Source organism: Nicotiana tabacum, chromosome 22 (assembly GCF_000715075.1).
Source record: "Nicotiana tabacum cultivar K326 chromosome 22, ASM71507v2, whole genome shotgun sequence".
NCBI classification, from domain to species: domain Eukaryota; kingdom Viridiplantae; phylum Streptophyta; class Magnoliopsida; order Solanales; family Solanaceae; genus Nicotiana; species Nicotiana tabacum.
Genome location: NC_134101.1, coordinates 129942094 through 129960830, shown reverse-complemented (window position 1 = coordinate 129960830; position 18737 = coordinate 129942094). Strand labels below are relative to the sequence as shown.

The 18737-nt window shown below is 36.4% G+C and overlaps 1 protein-coding gene across 2 annotated transcripts; it reads right to left on the bottom strand.

The window, feature by feature from the left end:
- Positions 1-368: 368 nt before the first annotated feature.
- LOC107831296 (cell division control protein 48 homolog C) lies at positions 369-11744 on the bottom strand. Of its 2 annotated transcripts, none has more exons than XM_016659051.2 (10): positions 10705-11744; positions 4408-5054; positions 3419-3571; positions 2449-2565; positions 2248-2352; positions 1724-1789; positions 1570-1634; positions 1264-1465; positions 984-1121; positions 369-872 (listed from the first exon to the last, which is right to left on the bottom strand). In XM_016659051.2, exons 1-10 carry the CDS (start codon positions 11594-11596, stop codon positions 825-827), a joined length of 2433 nt encoding a protein of 810 aa, XP_016514537.1. In that variant the 5' UTR covers positions 11597-11744; the 3' UTR covers positions 369-824. The 2 variants fall into 2 exon arrangements, with proteins under 2 accessions (XP_016514537.1, XP_016514536.1); XM_016659050.2 differs by having other exon boundaries at positions 4408-5066; positions 10705-11702.
- Positions 11745-18737: the final 6993 nt, after the last annotated feature.

The following is an 18737-nucleotide window of genomic DNA, read 5'->3' as shown; positions in this document are numbered from 1 at the left end:
TTTGAGTAGTAATTGCGCTCTATTTGCACATTATTTTCACAAAAAAGTTAAGCAGTAAAATGAAACGTTAGTTTGGTAGAAAAGATTACTTTTAATTTATTAAATCAACCTGTATTCTTAAAACTCATAAACTTGCAAAGCATAAACAACATTTTTATTAATAAAATGATGGCAAGAATTGGGCAAGTGTCTCAATTTAAGAAGTGTCCAAAAAGAAAGTAACCCTTTATTTTAAAGTTGTATTGACATCTTTATATCACAAAAGTTCCAATATTATTATTTTCTTTGAGAATGTCAAATTTCAAATCATTTCAGCTTACATAAAAGTAAAACCAGGTCGTACATAATGAAACACGAGTCTGAGAGTGTTTTATTCAACTCAACTGCATCCAAAATGGTCAGAGAACAATAAATACAAAGTTTCTATTGCTACATCAGATAACCCTTAATATTATACGTAGTAATATACTAGCATATTTTCAAGTGCAAAGAATACTGTCGCCAAAAGAATCAAAACAAGAAAAAAGGAACTGACCAAGAAAGAAACTCTCTCACACATCACTACATTAAGCCCTCCGCTCAAATACCAGACTCTATCCCACCAAAAAAAAAAAAGGAACGATAAGGAAAAGACAAAAGCTTTTTCTGCTTTCCCTCTCCCTGTGTTTGCTCCCATTCCCATGCTGATGGATATTCACAAGAAAACCAAAAAGGAACAGTGATAGCAAAAATATTTCTCATGTGCTATTTTCTCCGATGGCAACGGCTGGAGATATGACTACCACCCTAAAAACATCTTCTTCCCACTCCTACCACCAAGGCTTTCATGCTGCTCTTAAGGTTTTTGATAAACGCTGATAGTATTCTATTTGCTGCATCCACAAAGAAAACAGAAGCAGTATAACAAGAGACAATGATTGGATTTAGCACAAGATCATAAATACCTTAACTGTATATGCACCAGGAAACTAAATCAGCTGTACCTTGTCGGAGACAGATGGAGAAATTTTCTCCAAAGCCCGTTTGAAATGTGACTCCTTGATAGTTGATGGTGTGTCACCACAACTTGTATCTAATGCTCTCAATTTATCTTCAAGTGCAACCATTGCAGCTTCATTCATCTAGCAAATTTAAGCAGTTGGTAAAAGTACCAACCATGAAAAAAAAAGATATGCGACAAGTTCCAGTGGTGTCGGAGAGGGGGGGGGGGGAGGGGGTATAAAGGCAGATAAAAGAAGTGGTTAGAAGAAAAGATGAACAAACCAGTGCTGATAGGTCCGCTCCACTTAAATTTTTACAAGCATCATCTCTTCCAATGGTCATCAAGTCAACATTAGTATCTATAGGTTTTTTCTGAGCAAGAGCTTTTAGAATTAGTCCGCGCTCCTCTGGACTAGGTAGAGGGACATATAGGAGTTTCCCTAACCTTCCAGGTCGAAGAATAGCTTGGTCCATGACTTCAGGCCTGCAAACATGATAATAAGAATAAGAACCAAAATAGGATGTGAATCACTTCCAACCTTCATTCAAAAACCAGAGACACATAATATTTGGAAGAACGAAATATACCTATTTGTGGCACCAATCACATAAACACCTTTTCTCTGATCTGCACCGTCTAGTTCTATTAGTAGCTGCAATAATTAGAGAAGTTTCACATTTGCAAAAGTTAAGAAGAATATAATTCAAGTTTTGTCAGGAACATATGCTCAATCATACAAACCTGATTCAAAAGCCGTTCAACGACCCAACCTCCTTCCTTACCACGCTTAGTAGTTAATGCATCCATCTGTTAAAAAAAAAAAAAAAAAAGAAAGGTAAGACAAAAAGAAAAGAAAAGTTGACAAACAATGTGTTTCTCACAAAAGTTTCTATTTCTTTTCTATTATTAATTTTTTGTGTACTAAAACAATCACTACAAAACTTAGCTGTCGCGTATGAAAACTATACTTTGTAGAAAGCATCTTATAAGTGCACTAGGATTTTGAAAGTTTCTACTTTTGTTTTATTTTTACTATTATTAGGGTACTGAACCACCACTATAAAACATTGTTCTCATATCTGAATATTGTAATATGTATTAGACCTTGTAGCAAGCGTGTTACAGGTGCAAGTCAATTTTCAAAGGATTTAAAAATGAGCCAAAGCTTCTGCAGTAGTTGAAGGTGGACAGACTCAAAGAGAATGAAAAGATGACGGCTATCAGACAGAAGTAAGAGTGGTCAAGTTCGAAGGCATCACAAGTACCTCATCGAAGAATAGAATGCATGGAGAACACGTTCTTGCACGAGTAAATAATGTCCGAATAGCTAACTCACTTTCACCAACATACTTGTTCAGAATTTCAGGTCCCTGGATGGAGATTAGTAAATGAGAAAACATGTCTTGCCAAATTCGTGCAAACACCAACAAAAGCATTGCATTAAGAAATGTGAAATTTGCAGGAACCTTAATGTGTATAAAATTTGCTCCAGCTTCATTAGCAACAGCCTTGGCAATTAATGTTTTACCGCATCCTGGGGGACCATATAGCAAGAATCCTGTTTCATTGTCCACTCCAAACTCCTGAAATGTGAAACAACTTTAAGCTTTATACTAGGTGTCATAAGAAAAATTATCAAACAATGAGGTTACGGCACTAAAAAGCCAGCACAGAATTGTTCTTAACTTGGTGCACAAAGGGTGCTTGCTTGAAATGCATGAATTACATAAAATAACTTGCTACTTCAACCAAAGGACAAGCATTTATTTGTTACTAGTCGCAATGTTCCCAATTAACAAATCCCATAGGACACTTGCAACTCCAGTTGTGACAAAGTTGGACACACTGGTAGGAGCAAGGGCATAATTACATAATTAAGAAAGACTACAAGTTATATACCAACAAGAACACCTAGTCTTCCAGCACATTAAGAAGTTCAGGAGTGGGAGAAGATGATGGAATGCTCTTCACCAGTTAAAAGATATGTAACAGTACAACTCTGGTATTCCCTATGCCACAGGAAAGTTCATTAAAGATAGCACGAAAACGGCCTCAAATAAGTATGGTATTTAAGTGGAGAATGGTAGAAGAGTGGGCAAGTTATCCACCGAGTTTTGAACCGTGCGCCATTGGCCCTTGGAGATTTCTCAGTCATAAATAAGAAAATAAAAGATGGTTCGAAAAACTCCACCTTAACCTTGATATTTAAAGATCCTCTGGGATAAAATAAACACCTAGCTTAAATTTGGGCAAAGAAATAGATAAATGCCCAAAAAACAATATAGATGTTTTAGAAGCACACGACATGAGGTATAATGAACAAAAAAAAACCATAACACGAGAAGGTCTTAAATGAAGGCTATCAAGCCAATAAGCTGACACACTGGTGCGGTGTTTATAGCAGAATATAAAATATAATTTAAGTTAATTACTCACCAGGTAAGCTTCAGGTTTCTTTATACGCTTGACAATGGAAAGTTCAAACTCCTGCCGCAACAAATCAAGGCCTCCAACATCTTTCCACATTACATTTGGTATAGCGGAGAAACCTTCTCTTCTAGATGAGGGTTGAATCAATTTAGCGGCTTCCTGCATATTATCATGTAAGTTATTATAGCAAGCCAAATAAACCGCTTGTTTCAGGGTTTAAGTGGAAGACAACCCCATACCCAGAAAAAGGGTGTCAGATACTAGATCAACAAAATAATAAGATAGATAGTACACATGCCAAAGTTAACCATTTTTTCCGATGATATTGGTGTTTGGGTCAGCTTGTGTGCGGTATGATTGATTCACGGGCTTACCTGCTACTCCCACTCGAAAAGTTCCTGGGTATCCCAGTCCACCAAGGCTTAGAGAAATGAGTAGAAATCACCCGTCCTTTTTTTGCCTCTATTGGAATTTGAACCCTAGGTTATAGCATTGAGCCATTGACTGCTTTACCGGTATTGTTTAATTCTCTTAACACATATAAGCTTCATCTGACAACGCTCATAAAGGATGATGCACCTTCCTTCCTTATCAAAACTTGATCTTGAATTTCAGTCTAAAAGGAGGTCATCCTTTAAGAGCATTATCAGGCGAAGCTTATATACATTAAGAAACTTAAAGCAATTTATTATACATATTAACCGTGAACTCAAAATCAACCACTAGAATCTTGGGGAAGTAGAAAAGCAGATTTCTGATTATGTAAATGAAAGTTCATGGTTCTTCTACTTGCTTAGGCCAATTTCTCTTTTACTTTGATCTTCATTTATTTTTTAATTTCTTTTTTTTTTTTTTGGGGGGGGGGGGGGGCTGATGTTCCAGCGGACAGGATTAAAAATGTCAAGTGGCAATAACATATTGAAATTTACATGTCACAACCTAAGAAACATTTCTCGTAAAAGCAAATCAAGATTCTCAGATTCTCTGCATCATACCTCAAAATCAGCCATATTAATGCTAAGCTTTTCCATCTCGTCAGGTGACCATGGCTTTCTCCACCATTCTTCAGCATCTACCAATTCTCTTGAAAGCTCAACCTTCCTCAAGTCTAGTATCCTCTTCATTGCCAAGTTACCTGCCTTGTTAGTTAGAGCAGCTAAGTCTGCTCCAACAAATCCTGGGGTTGACCTAGCTATCTTCATGAGATCAAATGCACCTTCAACTCTTAGGTTACGTGTAAGCACAGACAAAATCTGCAGCCTTGCATTTTCATCTGGGATACCCAAGGCGATTTCACGGTCAAATCGTCCGGGCCTCCTCAATGCTGGGTCAATAGCATCAGGTCGATTAGTGGCCCCAATTACTAGGACATAACCAGGTCCGTCACTAGATCCTTCTGATTTTGCTTCACTATTTCTTTTATCAGTACGTACAGTAGTTCCTTTTGCATCATCATCGGGTTTTACAATTCTATGTGACTCATCCATGCATGTCATCAGCTGTGTTACAATGCGCCGCTCCATTTCTCTCTGTAAATTTTCTCTTTTGGAAGCAATTGCATCGATCTCATCAATAAACACAATAGATGGTGATGTCCGGTATGCCTTTGAGAACAGTTCCCTTATGTTTTCTTCTGATGCACCTTGATGGAGAACTACCATATTAGAATGAATGATAAACACCCAAACCGAAGGCATAAACTTTCAGTAATAAGAAAACACACACCCACACTCCTTAAAGATAAAACTCATAACACTCAAGATTGTCATACTACTGCATGATGCACCATAATTGGTGCTAAAGTAGAGAAATTAGCAGGTATATAGATACCCAGGAATATGATACTCCACAGTCAGAGGCGGATCTAGTAAACAACTTATGGGTTCACCCGAACCCAGTAACTTTTGGCTTGGACCTTGTGTATGTGCTAAAAAATCCATTAAATAATATATTTCGAACCAAGTAAATCAAATGGCCTATGGCAGAATATCGCATTCAAACCCATAATGTTCAAATCCTGGATCAGCCTCGGTCCACAGTGGACATTGTTGAAGTTTGGCAAAATGCCAAAGTCCCACATTGGTTGGGAGTTAAGTTTGGGGGGGATTTTTCCCCTATAAAAGAAGGCCTAATGTTTAGGATTGAAACACACCTCTCATTTGCCTTCTCATCTGTTTAAGGCATTTGTATCTTCTCTCTTTAGTATTATTTCACTTGTATTTTTGGAGTGGAATAAAATATTTGGTTGTGTCCGAGGAGTAGGCAAAATTAGCCGAACCTCGTAAATTCTGGTGTTCCCTTTATTATTGCTTTATTGTCTTATTTATTATTTGGTGGTTGTCATAATTTTTGGTATAGTAGTTGTGACTTATTCACACTCTATACATTTGGCTTCCGCAACAATTGGTATCAGAGCCAAGGTACTGTCTAAGTATGCTCTGTGGTTGCAGCATAGTCTGATCTTCCACATCAGAAAAGATTTATCTTGGTAACTGAGTCAAGGTTCTGTCTGAGTATGCTCTGTGGTTGCAGCTTAGTCTGATCTTCCACACCAGAAAGGAAATAATCTTGATTTGTGTCGTCAGCTATTAAATAATATTTGTGTCAAAGATGGGAGACAATAAACAAGAAGAATCTACATCAAGTGTCAACAATACGTCATCATTGGCATCTTCGCTTATGACAAGAATTGTGTCAAATGCGAAATTTGCGGTCGAAATATTTGACGGGTCCGGACATTTTGGGATGTGGCAAGGCGAGGTTCTAGATGTCCTTTTTCAACAAGGGCTAGATCTGGCCATTGAAGAAAAGAAACCAGATGTTATTGGAGAAGAAGATTGGAGAATTATCAACCGTGTTGCTTGCGGTACCATTCGATCCTACCTTGCTAGAGAGCAGAAATATCCATACACAAAGGAAACTTCTGCAAGTAAATTATGGAAAGCACTGGAGGATAAATTTTTGAAGAAAAACAGTCAAAATAAATTGTACATGAAGAAGAGACTGTTTCACTTCACCTATGTTCCTGGTACCACGATGAATGAACATATCACCAGTTTCAATAAGTTGGTTACAGATTTGCAAAATATGGATACAACTTATGATGATGGTGACTTGGCCTTGATGTTGTTGGCGTCACTTCCTGATGAGTACGAGCACCTTGAGACTACTCTACTCCATGGAAATGACGAAGTTTCTCTCAGAGAAGTTTGTTCGGCTTTGTACAGCTATGAACAAAGAAAGCGAGAAAAACAGAAGGGCGGAGAAGGAGAAGCACTATTTGTGAGGGGTCGTCCTCAAAATCAAACGAGGACAAAGAAGGGAAGATCCAAGTCAAGATCCAGACCCAGCAAAGATGAATGTGCCTTTTGTCGAGAAAAAGGGCACTGGAAGAAAGACTGTCCGAAGTTGAAGAATAAGGCCAAACATAACAATGGAAAGGCCATTATGGATTCAAATGTAGCTGATTGTGATGATTCAGACTTCTCATTAGTTACAACAGAGTCATCAACATCTTCAGACATATGGTTGATGGACTCGGCTTGTAGCTATCATATGTGTCCCAACAGGGACTGGTTCGTGGAATTTCAAGAAGGAGAATATGGAGTCGTCCACACAGCGGATAACAGCCCTCTTACCTCATATGGCATTGGTTCAATACGATTAAGGAACCATGATGGAATGATCAGAACATTGATAGATGTTCGATATGTACCGGATTTGAAGAAGAATCTCATCTCTGTGGGAGCCCTAGAATCAAAAGGGTTCAAAATCATTGCAGAAAATGGAGTGACGAGAGTATGCTCCGGTGCACTAGTGGTAATGAAGGCTAATCGGAAGAATAATAATATGTACCGCTATCGTGGCAGTACAGTTATTGGGACAGCGACAGTGACATCCAGTGACGACAAAGAGGCAGAAGCAACCAAGCTATGGCACATGCGCTTGGGACATGCTGGAGGAAAATCCTTGAAAACTCTATCAGATCAAGGATTGTTAAAAGGAGTAAAGGCTTGCAACTTGGAGTTTTGTGAGCATTGTGTCAAAGGGAAACAGACAAGGGTTAAATTTGGTACAGCGATCCATAATACTAAAGGCATTTTGGATTATGTACACTCTGATGTTTGGGGTCCTTCCAAAACACCTTCATTGGGTGGGAAGCACTATTTTGTAACCTTTGTTGATGATTTTTCTCGAAGAGTGTGGGTGTATACAATGAAAAACAAAGATGAAGTGCTGGGAATTTTTCTCAAATGGAAGACGATGGTGGAGAATCAAACAGGCAGGAGGATCAAGTGTATTCGCACAGACAATGGAGGTGAATACAAAAATGATCATTTCAATAAGGTCTGTGAAAATGATGGCATCGTCCGACACTTCACTGTTAGACATACACCACAACAGAATGGAGTGGCAGAACGTATGAACCGGACCTTGCTGGAGAAGGTACGGTGTATGTTGTCCAATGCTGGCTTGGGCAAAGAATTTTGGGCTGAGGCAATTACATATGCATGTCACCTCATTAATCGTCTACCATCTGCTGCTATTGATGGCAAAACACCATTTGAAAAATGGTACGGAAAACCTGCTGTAGATTATAACTCTTTGCACGTGTTTGGCTCAACTGCATATTATCATGTGACGGAGTCAAAATTGGATCCAAGGGCAAAGAAGGCTATTTTTATGGGAATTACTTCTGGAGTCAAAGGATATCGCTTATGGTGCCCTATGACAAAGAAAGTAATATTCAGCAGAGATGTTACCTTTGATGAATTTGCTATGGTAAATAAGGTAACAGAAGATACCAAACAAAATGAAGGTGCTTCTAAGCAGGTGGAGTTTGAGGGAAAATTTATTTTTCCTACACAAAAAGCAGAGGAGGAAACAAATGAAGATTACCCTCTGGAAGGAGAGCCAGTAGAGGAGATTCCAACTCAGGAATCTCAACAACAACTTGAATCAATAGCAACCAGCAGGCCAAAAAGAACAATAACGAAACCTGTTCGTCTCATAGAGACGGTTGCTTGTGCAACCTCAATTGTAGCTGATGATGTTCCTACTACTTATAAAGACGCTGTTCAAAGTTCAGAAGAAGATAAGTGGAGGATTGCCATGAATGATGAGATACAGTCCCTTCATCAGAATCATACATGGAGATTGGCCAATCTCCCGAAGGGAAAGAAAGCAATTGGGTGCAAATGGGTATTTGCAAAGAAGGAAGGATTTCCTAACCAAGTAGATGTTCGCTACAAAGCAAGATTGGTGGCCAAAGGATATGCTCAAAAGGAGGGAATTGATTACAATGAAGTGTTTTCTCCAGTTGTAAAACATTCCTCCATTAGAATTATGTTGGCTTTGGTAGCACAATTGGATTTGGAACTAGTTCAGATGGATGTAAAAACTGCGTTTTTACATGGAAACTTGGAGGAGGAAATCTACATGACTCAGCCAGAAGGATTCAAAGTTGCTGGAAAAGAAAATATGGTGTGCAAACTTGAAAAATCGTTGTACGGATTGAAACAATCTTCTAGACAATGGTACAAGCGATTTGACGAGTTTATGTTGCGGCAAGGGTACAAGAGAAGCAAATACGATCATTGTGTGTATTTGCACAAGCTTAAAGATGGTTCCTTTGTATATCTTCTCCTATATGTTGATGATATGTTGATAGCTTCCAAGAATTCGGAAGAAATTGATAAGTTGAAGATTCAACTGAAGAAGGAGTTCGAGATGAAGGATTTGGGTGAGGCAAAGAAAATTCTTGGCATGGAGATAATTAGAGATAGACGTTCAAAGAAACTCTGTTTATCTCAAAAAGAATATTTGAAGAGAGTACTTCAACGTTTTGGCATAGATGACAAGACTAAGCCAGTTAGTACTCCACTTGCTTCCCATTTTAAGCTAAGTACTACTATGTCGCCAATGGATGAAGCTGAACGAGAGTATATGTCAAAGGTACCATACGCAAATGTTGTTGGTAGCTTGATGTATGCAATGGTTTGCACAAGGCCTGACATTTCACAAGCTGTTGGAGTTATTAGCAGATATATGCACAATCCAGGGAAGGAGCATTGGCAAGCTGTGAAGTGGATTCTACGGTATATTCATAATACTGTAGATGTCGGGTTAGTTTTTGAGCAGGAAGACAATCAGTTTGTAGTTGGATATTGTGACTCAGATTTTGCGGGTGATATGGACAAACGAAGATCAACTACTGGTTATGTGTTTACTTTTGCAAAGGCACCAGTTAGTTGGAAGTCTACTTTGCAGTCAACAGTTGCTTTGTCTACAACAGAGGCAGAGTACATGGCTATTACAGATGCTGTGAAAGAGGCAATTTGGCTTCAAGGATTGCTAAAGGAGCTTGGTGTTGAACAAAAAGGTATCACAATTTTTTGTGATAGTCAAAGTGCTATTCAATTAGCGAAGAACCAAGTTTATCATGCAAGGACGAAGCACATTGATGTTCGGTATCATTTCGTACGAGAAATCATAGAAGAAGGTGGAGTCACGGTGAAGAAAATTCATACTACAGAGAATCCTGCTGATATGCTGACAAAGGTGGTGACTGCGGTCAAGTTTCAACATTGTTTGGATTTGATCAACATTGTTGAACACTGAAGATTGAAGATGAAGACACAACCAAAATTTGTTATTGAGAGAGAATTGAAAATGTGGAATTTTGCCAAGGTGGAGATTTGTTGAAGTTTGGCAAAATGCCAAAGTCCCACATTGGTTGGGAGTTAAGTTTGGGGGGATTTTTCCCCTATAAAAGAAGGCCTAATGTTTAGGATTGAAACACACCTCTCATTTGCCTTCTCATCTGTTTAAGGCATTTGTATCTTCTCTCTTTAGTATTATTTCACTTGTATTTTTGGAGTGGAATAAAATATTTGGTTGTGTCCGAGGAGTAGGCAAAATTAGCCGAACCTCGTAAATTCTGGTGTTCCCTTTATTATTGCTTTATTGTCTTATTTATTATTTGGTGGTTGTCATAATTTTTGGTATAGTAGTTGTGACTTATTCACACTCTATACATTTGACTTCCGCAACAGACATTGGGATTCATAGTATAAGAAGGAACACACAAAAAGGTTAAATTTGGAAAAGGCTTAAAGTGTTAGTATCTCCGTGGTACAACATGCCTGTTAATAGAAAATAGCAAGGTGAACAAATCAAACAACAAACAATTAGCTTCGCCTGTATCAGAGACCAAATCCGCAATAAAGTACGCTTGCAAAGATAGAGCAATAACGCAAAGAATCAAAAAGATCAAAGATTCGGCTTTTTACCTGAAATTCCAGAGACCAACTCAGTAGCAGAAAGCTTGTAAAATGGGACTCCAGTCTCATTGGCGATAGCATGAGCTAGCTTAGTTTTGCCACAGCCAGGTGGGCCATGGAAGAGTATTCCTGACATGGGCCTAACACCAAGATGCTTAGTCAGCTGAGGATGGTACAATGGAACAATAACCTCCATCTTCAGTTCCTCCAACACTCCATCCATTCCTCCTAAATCCTTAAACCTTGGCCCATCACCATTCTCAAGACTTTCACCAATCTTTTCCCCCTCTCTGGCCTCTCCTCCTCCGCCGTCTCCTAAATCCCTCGTGTCTCCATTTCTTCGTTGTCCTCCTTTCGACATATTAATTTTCTTCCTTTTTTCATCATTATTGTCGTGAATCATCTCGTATTCAATCTTTTTTGACTTGGGAGTATTATTCACCTGTTTATTGTACGTATGCCGAAGCATAGACTTCATTAAATCGGGCTTTTCTTCTAATTTCTCACCGTAAATAGCATCGGAAGACGACGAAGAGTAAGAATCATCGCTTTCGGATGTGGTCGCGAGAGTCGACGACTCTCCGTCAGCTTCCTGCTTCTTTCGTTGGCTGTTCATTATGTGTTTCTTCTCAAGGAGCTGCAAACGCTGCTCGCTGCTGTCTCTCTTTGGCTTCTTTCTCGGAGGCGTTACTTCTTCAGTAGGGTTAGGGTTCCGAAGTTGGAGAACAGTTTGGACCTGTCTGGTGAGATCTTGTAGCTTAGAGCGGGAATACTTATGATAAGTTGAACGGAGGTGGTCGACGAGTTCTTCAACGGAGAGGAAATCGTCCTTACATGACTCAATGTGGCGGCGAAGCTCGCCTGAAACTGGCCCGCTGCCGCTGCGTCCTCTCCTTCCCATCGTCTTTTCCGGCAGCCGCCGACGCCTACTGCTAAATTTTTCTGAGACGAATTTTTCAGAACAATTTGGCTAATGGTTTATTCTTCCCCTTGGGTTTTAAGTTCGGAAAAGGGCCAATAATGCCCCTAATGTATTGAAAATGCCTTACAAATGCTCTCTGTTAACCTTTTAGTCTAAAAATACCCTTAACATCTGTGTTGGGCTCAAACATACCCCTAAATCCAACGGACCAACCGGGGTGAAATTTTGGATATATATATATATACCCCTCGTTATACTATTGGGTTATCCATACCCCTACCGTCATACTTTGGAACAAAAATACCCTTATTTTGGATGGAGTGCCACGTGGTACCACCAGATTAAAATGACCCATTTCTTTTTTTTACCCAACCCATTTTACAAAAAACCAACAACCCGAACCATATTTTCATTTTTCAGTTTTTTAAAGAATTTTTTTTTGTAAAACTTAAAAATAAATTGCAAAATATTTTTGTTTTTTTAAACTGAGTAGATACTGAAAAGATTTTGCCAAACAAATTGTAAAAACTGGAAAAAATCGTTTTTTAACAAAATATTTTTTTTTGTAAAAACTGTAAAAACATATTTGTAAAAACTGAAAAAATTGTAAAAAATGGAAAAAAAAATTCAGTTTTTAACAAAATATTTTAGTTTTTTTAAAACTGAAAAAAATATTTCCAACAAAAATATTTTCGTTTTTGAAAAATGTTTTTTCTCATTTTTTTCAATTTTTTTAAAGATTTTCCTTTTGTAAAAACTGAAAAAACAAATTTGTATAAACTGAATTTTTTGTGCAAAAACAGAAAAAAAAATCGCTTTTTAAAAACTGAAAAAATTATTTTCAACAAAATATTTTCGTTTTTGAAAAATATTTTTTTTTATTTTTTCAGTTTTTTAAAAGAATTTTGTTTTGTAAAAACAGAATTTTTTTTTTTGTTTTTTAACAAAATATTTTCGTTTTTTGAAAACTGAAATTTTAAAAAAAAAAATGAAAAAAATGAAAATAGGGGTCGGGTTGTGGGTTTTTTTAAAAACGGGCCTGGTAAAAAAAAAAAGTGGGTCGTTTTAGTCTGGTGTTGTCACGTGTCACTCCATCCAAAATATGGGTATTTTTGTTTCAAAGTATGACAGTAGGGGTATAGATGACCCAATAGTATAACGGTAGGGGTATGGATAGCCCAATAGTATAACGAGGGGTACATGTAAATAATATTTGAAAGTAGAAGGGTATATTTAGCCCTTTGCCGATATATATATTGGTTCAAAAATTTGGATATATTTAAAACAACCACCACAATAGAAACTGTACCGTACAAATTTCTGATTTTTCTTATCTCATTTCTTTTCTTTTTGTGTACTTTCATGTTTTCATCTATTTATAGTAGTATCAATCTTTTATTTTAATCAACTAAATAAGGATTGCCCATGCCAGCACGGGCCCAATCTATCGGATACATAAGGTATTTATACACCATCACTCGGGTTAAAATTATACAAAGCTAAGAGTTTAAAGACTTAACGTGTCTACTAAAATTAATAGGCCGAATACATACGGAGACACTTAAAGTTGGCACGATCTTTCATTTAGACACTTCATCTAAAGCTTGTTTCATTTGAACATTTTAACCATGTATTTACTGTGTCATTTAGACACAAAATTTTTAGGCATCCATACGTAATAGATGCGTGAAATTCACACGCCAGGGTAACCAATAAGATAGAGACACATGGATTTATTAACAATTAAAAAAAGACTTTAGAAAAATGAAAAAGAATAAAAGAAAAACAAGAATCTCAACCCACCCCTCCCCTTCGTCATCTTCCCCAACGACTCTCACCCCCCTTCTTTTCCATCTTCATCTGCAAAACAAAGTACTCCCATAACCATGGCTTGGCTTAATTCTAGGCCACATTGCCGGAAATGGAGTTTCAGGGTTCCAAATCGAACAGAACAAATGCAAAATTTTGCAAATTCTTAGATTTCACCGGAAAAGTTCGTACTTGGTTTTTTTGAAAATCTAAAAATTAGGGTTCGAAGTTGGCTGGGTGTTCGAGTTTTTGGTTGTAAACGCTGATACGAGGTGAGGTCTGAAGATTTGAGCTTTGATTTGAACTGCTTTTCTAGGGTTTTGGGTTCGAAACTTGAACTGATTGTTCGACGAAGAAGACGAACTTAGGTCTTTTGATTTTGCGGTTGTTTGTTCGAATTGATCACTGGGGCTTGGTATTGATATTGTTTAGAGTTTTCATTTCAAGTTTAAAATCATTTGGTGAAGATTTGAGTGAGATTGGTTCATTTTGGGTATGCTGAAGCACAATGACATTCTTGGCTTTCACTAGAAAAGTTCAAGCTATTTCCATTCATTTTGCTTCTTCTCCTTCTTCTTCTTCTTCGTTTTAGTCTCAGTTCTCTGCTTCTTCTTCTTCATTTCAGTTCTGAAAGGAATGAAAATAGCCAAGAATCTCTGCCAAGAACTTTTCCTTGGCAAACAAATAAGGACTTGATAACAAACAAACAAATGTCATTGTGCTTCAGCACTATCATATTCCTTTCCAATAAGAATCTCTTCTATTTCCATTCATTGTGCTTCTAAGTACTACTGTATTTTATATGACGGTTTTGAAGAAAGTACTACTGTATTGAACTTTTCGTTTACGGCTGAATTTGAATCTGGTATGGGATTCGAAAGAAGAAGAGGAAAATGAGTCGGAGAAGATGACGCAAAATGGAGGAGTCGGAGAAGATGACGGAAAGTGGAGGAGACAATGGTGGAAATGGTGGTGGACATAAAGAAGAAGGAACTAAAAAAACAAAAAAAAAATATGTTTTTTGGGCTTTTCACGCGCTCATATTGGGTGAAACTCACTCTATGTGCCAACTCAGCAAGAAGTGTTTAATTGGAACAAAGTTCATCTAACGTACGTACTCAATAGGAACTCTCTTAAGTTCAAGTGTCTAAATGAAAGATTGTGCCAACTTTAAGTATCTCCGTATGTATTCGGCCAAATTAATATCAAGTGTGTTTCATCCATTTGAAACCATTTTCCTTTTGAAATTTTAGATATGATAGAAACCCTTGAAAATGGAAGAGCTGAACCTTATTCGCCTGCAATTATAAATTATAAAATGAATACCAAACACTATAAGTAATCAAATTTGCCTGTTAGACAAAGTAGAAGTGCAAAGAGCATTCAAAATGAAAGAGAGCTTGCACTTGAAAAAAGCCATTAATATACATGGCACTGTTAGATCAAACCAATGGGTATGAAAATAAATAGTTTAATTAGCACAAAATTCTCTGCTTGAAACGAAAAATAAAAAATTCACATGATCAACAAAGTCTAACACCCAGATTAACATTTATTCCTCCGCTTCAGCACTCTTCGCTCCTCTGCTTTTTCACTGCACATGTTAGAATTAATTAAAATGCTAAAATCACATTTGTCTAATAGCATTGAAGAATGGCCAAGAAAAGTAGAAAATTCATAGATTTAACCAAGTCTTTCTTCAGTCTTTTAACATACGCCATCAATAGAAGAAGCCAAGAAAAACCAATGGCAGTGTATACTATAAATACTTATTTTGCTATAAAATATAAAAGGTAGTTATAAAAAATAATATTTTAAAATAATTTTAGTTTATAATAAAAATAATATTTTATAATAAATAGGGTGTATACCTTTACCGTAGGAGGTAAAAATTTTAATTTTTTTTATTAACCTTGTTTTGATATGAAATGGCAGAAAATAGAAGTTGATGCACGTGACTGACTACCAAATCAAATATAAATAACATATAGAAATAATACCTAATATAATAGCTATGATTTTACGAATACACAAATTCAGTAGTTCTATCAGTATTAAAATAAAATGAACACAAAAAAAATATGGATTGTACACATAAGAAATAGGAAATAATGTCAAGTACATTAAACTTAGCTTTCTTCTTCAAATTGCACCTTGAAGATAAACGTGCAATATGACATTCCTTGCACACCTGTTCACAGGGGCGGAACTACAATAGTGAGTATGAACCGGCGAATCCAGTGACTTTTGTTCGGACCCTGTATTTATATTGAAAATTTTATTGAAAGTATATAAATATACAACACTGAACCTAGTAACAAAATAGCTCTGGGTTCAGTGGTAATCGTTCTGGGTTCGGAGTCCGCATTTACCGCGGAACACGCGGGTTCGTTTCTGGCCAGAAGCAGTTAAAATTTTTTCCTTTTTAACAACGTTTTCCTTTTCATTTTTTGGAAAAAATCCACAAACTTATTACTACTAAGACAAAAAAAGAAAAGACAAAAGCTCCAAAACAGCCCCAGCTGTCCTTTACTTCTTTGAGAGAGTTATTCCCCAATCAAAATCAAAAGAAAAGTGTGGGAAAGAGTTAAGGTTTTAAAAAGTTTTTGTCATTGTTTAAAATCAAAAGTACCAACTAGTCATATTTTTTTTCAAGGTTCTTCCTTGCTATTTTATCTTATTTTCTTCTTTTATTTGTTTGTCTTTCTTTTATCTTTTGATTTTTTAAGTAAATGTTACTTGATTTTAAATTGTTTGATTCCAAAGGTTGAATTTTTCATGTTGCATTTTATATTTGTATTTTTCTGTTTCCCCTAAAATTTTAGACTCATCTCTTAACATTTTCTCAGTTTTGCCACGTGAATATGATTTGTGTATTAATTGGAGGGTCGACCATAGATTTTGTTCTTTCATTTTTTATAAATCTTTTATAATATTTATATATGGCTTCAAAAGTTTCATTGACAAAAACACTAAGTGATTTAAATCTTCAACTATTTTATTTTTATTTATTTTATTGTGCAAAATCAAATTAAAGTGAGATGTTCAATTTGTAATGGTTGACGACAAACTAGTTTTTTCAAAATAAAAAAATATATTTTTTATAGCAATATTTGTTTAGGCCAGAAAGGGGTCATTAAGCCACTGAGGGAACATTGCATCATCTGATAACCTTCTATTAGCAAAAAGAAAAAAGGAAAACTCTATGCATCTAGTATTGATTATGTAGTGAACAATGAAAATAAATATTCACGAGATATGGAAACTTGTTTATTTGTTTAAATTTGATATTTTTTTTGGTCACTGCAATGGTGGAAAGAACTTTAACTTTTATAAAATTTTGCATTGGTGATAACTTTCTGAATCAGGGGCGGAGCTAGAGTGTCGCTATCGGGTTCGGTCCAACCCAGTAGCTTTGGTTTGAACCCTGTATTTGTCTTAAAAAATTCATTGAATATGTATAAATTATTAGTTTAGAACCCAGTAACTTAAAACAATTAGAATCCTGAACCCATAAACTTGAAATCTTGTCTCCGCCTCAGCCTGTTCAAGTACATTAGTCCAGAGGAACTGCATTTTTAAATGGCTGAATACATAGACAACCCCTTAAACTTTTTTTTTTCATCTAGACACTTAAACTAACTCCATGACCTATTGAGCCCTCCATCTCTATACAAATTGTGCCTATCAGACATGTAGATCTTTCCAAAAATATAAAAAGAAATATGTTTTTAATTGTTGAACAAAAAAGAGAAAGCAACTCTATTTTTTTCCAACTGTACTCCCCTGTCCATCTTCCTATTCTAAAAAATCAGTTGTTCCCAAATCTTAATTACTTATAGCTTACTATGTTAGTTTATGATTTTTTTTCTCTGTTGGTCTTCTTTCCCCATACTGATCCTGTAAATATTTAGTATCAAACGACTAATATAATAGAAGAGTGGCATTTTGGGAATAAACCAATAGACCTCACATCACTAGCCCTAACTAGAACAACAACAATTAAGAAAATAAAAAGTGTGATTATCTGAAAATTCTTCTTTCTAAAGTTGGGTGCATTTTTCTTTATTTATTTATTGTTGGATGTATTCTTGGACTTCTCTATGCAACTTTGTGTGTTGGGTTTCTGTTTGTCTGTATCGTTTGGTTAAGTTATGGTACTGAAGAGAGAGAGGTTATATCCATGGTGGTTTTTAAGTTTTGAAAGAATTTTTTCGTTTTTCAGTAAAAGAAACTGAGAGCAATAAGAGAAAAATCAATGGTGATATTCGAGTAGGAAATAGGACGGGGAAATCTGGTTGTGAAAAGGGAGATCAAGAAGGTGACCAGATTGGTCTTTTTAAAGAAGAATTGGAGTTTTTCTGTAAATAGTGAGGGGAAGTGTCGTGAGGTGTGAGATAATGGTTTATGGCTTGATTGGTGAAGAAGAAGAAGACTAGTTCAGTTCTCTTTTCTAACTGGTTCACGCGCTCAGATTAGGTGAGAATCACCCTTTCTGCCATGTCAGTTTCTAGTGTTTAATAGACACAGTTAGAATTGAGATGAAGTGCTCAATAGGTCATAGGATTAGTTAAAGTGCCTAGATGAAAAAAAAAAGGGACAAGTTTAAGGGCTGCCTATGTATTTAGCCTTTTTTAAATCAATATACAACAATTAAAGCATACATCATCAATGGCGGCAACTTGAGGAAACTTCATGATGAAAATGTGCAAGATTATGCACCTCACTCCAATAATCCAATGGCAAAATGTGTTAAAATTTAAGAAGAAATACAGTTGCAGAACACGTAAATTTCAATTTTAGTGTTCTTAGTTAGGTACTGCAGAAAAAATAGAGAAGTACAATGTAGATTTTTTAGATAAGCAGATGATGGCATATCAAAAGTGAAGATCGTTTGCTCTTTATATATGTAGCCGACATGCAATGGGCATGAATTTCGAAATTATCAAGTTTTTCTTTCTCGAACGAAATGAGCACAAGAGTTATGTCGCACAAATCATAATTTTCTGCAGTTCGAAAATCTGAAAATGAGAAAGCCAACAACGAAGCAAAGACACTTTCACCAGAACAGAACTAATTATAGTAGCTCAACCACCATACAATATAAGAGATTCAAATCTTGAAACCTGACCCAGAAGATCTCAAATAAACACACACGCAAAAAAGATAGAAAAGAGAGAGTCTGAGAGAGAGAACGAACATATGGAAGAGAAATCAGCAAGTGTTCCAATTCAAATGTGCTCGAAACTGTTGGAGAAGTCAGCAACAATAGGAAATTGCTAAGCTACAACTCAGGCTAACAGAAAAAGAA

What these genes read in the sequence shown, in the direction of transcription:
- LOC107831296 (XM_016659050.2), bottom strand. Translation starts at nt 11,596, where the DNA reads ATGGGAAGGAGAGGACGCAGCGGCAGCGGGCCAGTTTCAGGCGAGCTT. An exon ending in GTTGGTCTCTGGAATTTCAG is followed by an intron (nt 5,067 to 10,704) that starts GTAAAAAGCCGA and finishes CTAATATGGTAG; the next exon opens with TTCTCCATCAAGGTGCATCA. An exon ending in TTAATATGGCTGATTTTGAG is followed by an intron (nt 3,572 to 4,407) that starts GTATGATGCAGA and finishes GATAATATGCAG; the next exon opens with GAAGCCGCTAAATTGATTCA.